The 4719-nt window shown below is 34.6% G+C and overlaps 1 protein-coding gene across 1 annotated transcript; it reads left to right on the top strand.

Moving 5' to 3' along the window:
* Nucleotides 1–3208: 3208 nt before the first annotated feature.
* On the top strand, nucleotides 3209–3847 carry LOC140449092 (uncharacterized). Its single transcript, XM_072542235.1, has one exon. It carries the CDS (start codon nucleotides 3209–3211, stop codon nucleotides 3845–3847), a length of 639 nt encoding a protein of 212 aa, XP_072398336.1.
* The last annotated feature ends 872 nt before the right edge of the window (nucleotides 3848–4719 follow it).

Raw genomic sequence — 4719 nt, 5'->3', positions numbered from 1 at the left:
AAACATGGACACTCGTTTCTCGTCTAGGGACCCATCAAGACATTGTTTTTAAGACAAACTAGATTGGGTCACGGATAAAAGGTAATAACAAATGGGGAAAAACAGAGGTTAGGATTCTAATTACAGTTAAATATTAAGCTTACTTTTGCAAATAAATTCCATCAAACATTCATTTACAACTCTTATATTTAGAGATAGCAGATAGCATATATTGTACGGAGGAAAAATTTTGATGTTGACTAAATTTTTTATGTATTTTTTACATTCGAAGAAAATGTGATCTAGATCACCTTCTTTTTGACAGTCTGGACATAAATTTGAATTTACGATTTTTAGTTTGGACAGATGACTAGGATAGCAGGCGTGTCCAAATTTTATTTTAATTATGGATGTTATATACCTTCGTGGAACAGAATAATTTTTAAACCAATAATCACTTGGGATTAAAGGCTGTATAGAAGCATATTGCGAGGAAGACTGCATACTATATATATGCCAAGATTGTTTCCATTTACTATTGATATTATTTTTAATTATTGTTAATGCGTCTTGTCTACAGATTTGGTGATCAGCTTGTTCGTTGTATTTAAGACCTATATGTGCTTCAACCCACAAAAAATGAATAACTCTTCGGTTTTTATAAAGGTCATAAACAAGTTTTTTAATTTGAAATACATATATATTTGAGTTATTACTAGGAAAATTTAAAGTTTCAATGGCTAACATAACAGACAATGAGTCAGATACTATTGTAACAGATGTATTCTGAGTGTTTTCAAAGTATCTTAATGCTTCATATATTGCTACAGCTTCAGCACTAAAGATTGAAAAACTAGGATTTAGTCGACAAAGTTTTTCTGTATTAGTTGATGGAATGTAGAAAGCACACCCAGTACCAACAATATACTTTGAGGCATCCGTATAAATAACTAAAGAGTCTGACAGACTAGATAAACAGGACCTCAAAATATTCGAGCTAACAGAAGAATTTACATGGTAATTCAGTTGTATCACAGTAATGGGTTGCAAGCACGAATAAAAATGTTCGATGTTAAGATTATCCTCTGATTTAAAGTCATAATCAAAATTTGTTAGGCTTCTAAAAGCCTCACAAAGTGGAGGTGAGTTCTTAAGTCTCCAATATCGATTAGTTAAATCTTCTTCGTTCAGTTTTCTGATATTTGAGTAGAGAGTAGTGTTACGATTTTGTATATTTATAACAAACTTTTGACTGAGGTATTCTCTTCTATAGCCCAAGGGATTTTCTAGAGCTTCCACATGTAGAGCATTAATAGGCGTCGATTTCATGGCACCCAAACAAATACGCAATGCCGCGTTTTGAAACACATCTATTGTTTTCAGAATATGTTTACTTGCTGAACCATATAATATGCATCCATAATCGATAATTGATCTAATATAAGATCGGAAGAAAAGCAAAGAAGTTTCCACATCTGCACCCCACCATGTTTTTGTAATTGATTTGGGGAAATTTAGACCCTTCTTACATCTATCCAACATAAACTCAACGTGAAGTTTCCAAGTTAATTTGCGATCGAGAATCATTCCCAAATATTTCATTGAAGAACTGAAATTAAAATCATACCCATTCAATTTTATCTGATTTAGTTTTGGGATATTGTGTCGAGTGAAAATAGTAATACTTGATTTACTTGATGCAATTTCAAACTCATTGTGTTTGAACCTTGTGAAATTTTTGGATCTATCATGTATTTTTTCTAAAGTTTGAATGCAGTTATCGTATTTTTTGGTAGAAGAATACATAAGAAAGTCATCAGCATACTGTATTATTTTAAAGCTGAGATTTTTAATAGAAATGTCATGTAAATCTGCAGTATAGATATTAAACAATAGAGGGCTTAAAACTGATCCCTGCGGTAATCCCTGTTTATTATAACGAGGACCTATAAGTTTATTATTGTTTGTTCTCAGGTAAATTTTTCTGCACGAATAAAAGTTAAGAATAGTGTTTACCAATTGTGGTGGTATATGAAAATTTTTTATTAATTTTTCCATTAAAATATCGAGATAAACACTATCATATGCTCCTTCTATATCTAATACTATTGTCGGTAAATAAATATTACTTGAGAAGGAGTTCTGAATGTCCGTTACCAATGTGGCAAGTGCATCTATGGTACCACAGCCCTTTCTGTACCCAAACTGCAAATCTGGAAGTAACTTCTTTTCATCCAACCACCATTCCAATCTATGTTTAATTATCCGTTCCAAAGTTTTTAGTACACAAGACATAAGTGAGATAGGTCTATATGAGTAAACGGAATTAGAATCTTTCCCTTGTTTGAGTATGGGGATAATGATTACATCTTGAAATTGAGCTATTACTGAATTATTCATGATTATATCATTAAATATTTCCAATAGTAAAATTTTGGCACTTTTGGGAAGATATAGTAACATTGGATATTTAATATTATCTAAACCTGGACTAGTACTATTTCGATTTTTTAAGGCAAATTCCAATTCTAATGTATTAAAAGATTCTAACAAAAAATTATATTGCTTATTGAAAGAATAGTCAAAAGTTTTGCAATTTTTTACAGACGGTGGAGCAATTTGATCGAAAAATTGTTCTTCTAAGGAATCGTCAAAACATTTTAAAGAAGAAATTGGTTTTCTGTTTAATTTTCTAGCTTGATTCCATAAGCTTGCTGATGGTATATTTTTATTCAACTTTGAGCACCAATCAATCCAGCTCTTTTTGGCTTTATTTTTTAGAAATATTTTGGCTTCTGATACAAGTTTTTGGCATTGTATGTAATTGGCCATTGTAGGATATAATTCTTAAATATTAATAACCTAAGTTGAACTGGTTATTGACCATCGACATTGACCGCTGTACATAAACGTAAAAAAACTGGAATTGGGATTTCAGGGGTATTTTAATATAAATATATTTAAATAGGGTATTTAAATTCGGACTATCAGGATCAAAATCGCTGATCATTTATCCACTTTATTCACTCCACAAGCTGGAGTGCCCCAGGGCTCAATACTTGCACCAGTATTATACACAGTTTACAACAGTGACATCCCCCGACCACAGCAAGGATCAGAGTCTCTTCTCCTGTTCGCTGATAATACGGCCATCCTCACCTCTGGACCTCACAGGGAGGGTGTACAGCAATCTGTATTCGAACGGTCTCAGCATTATCTGGACAGAGTCATGAAATGGTGCAACAAATCTAGGGTAACTATAAACCCCTTCAAAACACAAGCAATTCTATTTAAATCTCCATATTGTCAAGACGTCCGTGGCCGGATATCGCTCTTAGGAGAAGACCTCATCTTCAGGACCTCGGTTCTCTACTTGGGAGTTCGTTTTACGAGAACTCTCAACTGGAAGGCCGACGTTCAAGAAACCTTAGATAGTATGAGGCAGAGGTTTAACCTCCTGAAAGTGCTATCCGGCAAACTGGGCGGGACATCTTCCAAAACTTTGTTGCACACATACAAGACCTTTGTCAGACCGATAGTCGAATACAAGGCTTGCATCCACACCTCCCTGAATGCACGTCAACTAAACGCCATTACGGCCACTGAACGTCGTATCTTACGATACTGCATGAGGAAGGACTGGTCGTATCCATCAGCCCACATTTACGCAATTTCACAAATAACACCGATAAAGGACAGAATCCTAACCCTCAGCAGGAAGTATGTCCTAAGAACCATAGCCGGCTCGAACAACAGAGCCAAACGAATACTAAAGACACCTTGCAATCATAGAGGGCAAATACTCACCAAGCAAAACTTCTCCACAACACTGGACACGAACTTCCTGATGAGTATTTTGAAATACTAGAATCATTCCCCATCCAATATCGCAGGTGGCGCGTCTGCGCGCCAAAAACGCTGATAAAGAGCCGTTCCTACAAACTTGGCTGGTAACCCTGAAGTACCTAAACTGGCATGCTTGGCAGCACCCACTTCTTCTTGTACGCTTCTGGATCTTCTCAGATCATACACATAGTCACCTTCAGCTACCCTCCTGTTTCTTAGTAGTCCACCACTTCCACCTCCACATGCATCATTTCACGTGATTGTCGTTTACCGCACCCCCACAACTCCTAGAAAAAAAAAATACGGAGTTTTCCATTCCTTGAAGAGGCTCAGGCCTAAACAAGGTAAAAACGATCTTGTCATGTATTTAAAAAAAAAAGGTGGATAATTGTATTATGATTAAAACATTGCTTCATAAACGTTTATGTTGGTCAGTATTGTGTGTTTACAAATACGTTCGTTTACCATTCGTCAATATAAACAAAAGCTAATATACTAATATCGTCAATTAAAATTCAGTTTTATTATAAAGTTATTATTAGAATCATTATCAACTCTTTCATCTATTTAGATGCTACAATGTAGTGTTTATACGTAAATCTTAGACTTGAGACGCTACACTTTTCCGGTGATTTTGTATGGAGTAGAATTTTGGACCCTCACTAATGCTATCTGCAAGAAGATCGAAGCTTCTCATTTAGAGCTGGAAAAATCATCCTCAAAATATATTTAAATGAATTAAGTAACAAATAAAGATGTGTTAATACAAGTTAACAAAAAAAATGATATAAGATTGACTGCTCGAATAAATGAACTTTCATCAAATGAAAGGCAGATATCGAGCACAGTTTTATTAATTAAATCTTGTTTAAGTACTTTCGCTTCCTAGAGCAT

Source organism: Diabrotica undecimpunctata, chromosome 8 (genome assembly GCF_040954645.1).
Source record: "Diabrotica undecimpunctata isolate CICGRU chromosome 8, icDiaUnde3, whole genome shotgun sequence".
Classification (NCBI taxonomy): Eukaryota; Metazoa; Arthropoda; class Insecta; order Coleoptera; family Chrysomelidae; genus Diabrotica; species Diabrotica undecimpunctata.
The sequence above is the reverse complement of the archived record's forward strand: the minus strand, read 5'-3'. Positions and strand labels throughout refer to the sequence as shown.

What these genes read in the sequence shown, in the direction of transcription:
- LOC140449092 (XM_072542235.1), top strand. Translation starts at nt 3,209, where the DNA reads ATGAAATGGTGCAACAAATCTAGGGTAACTATAAACCCCTTCAAAACA.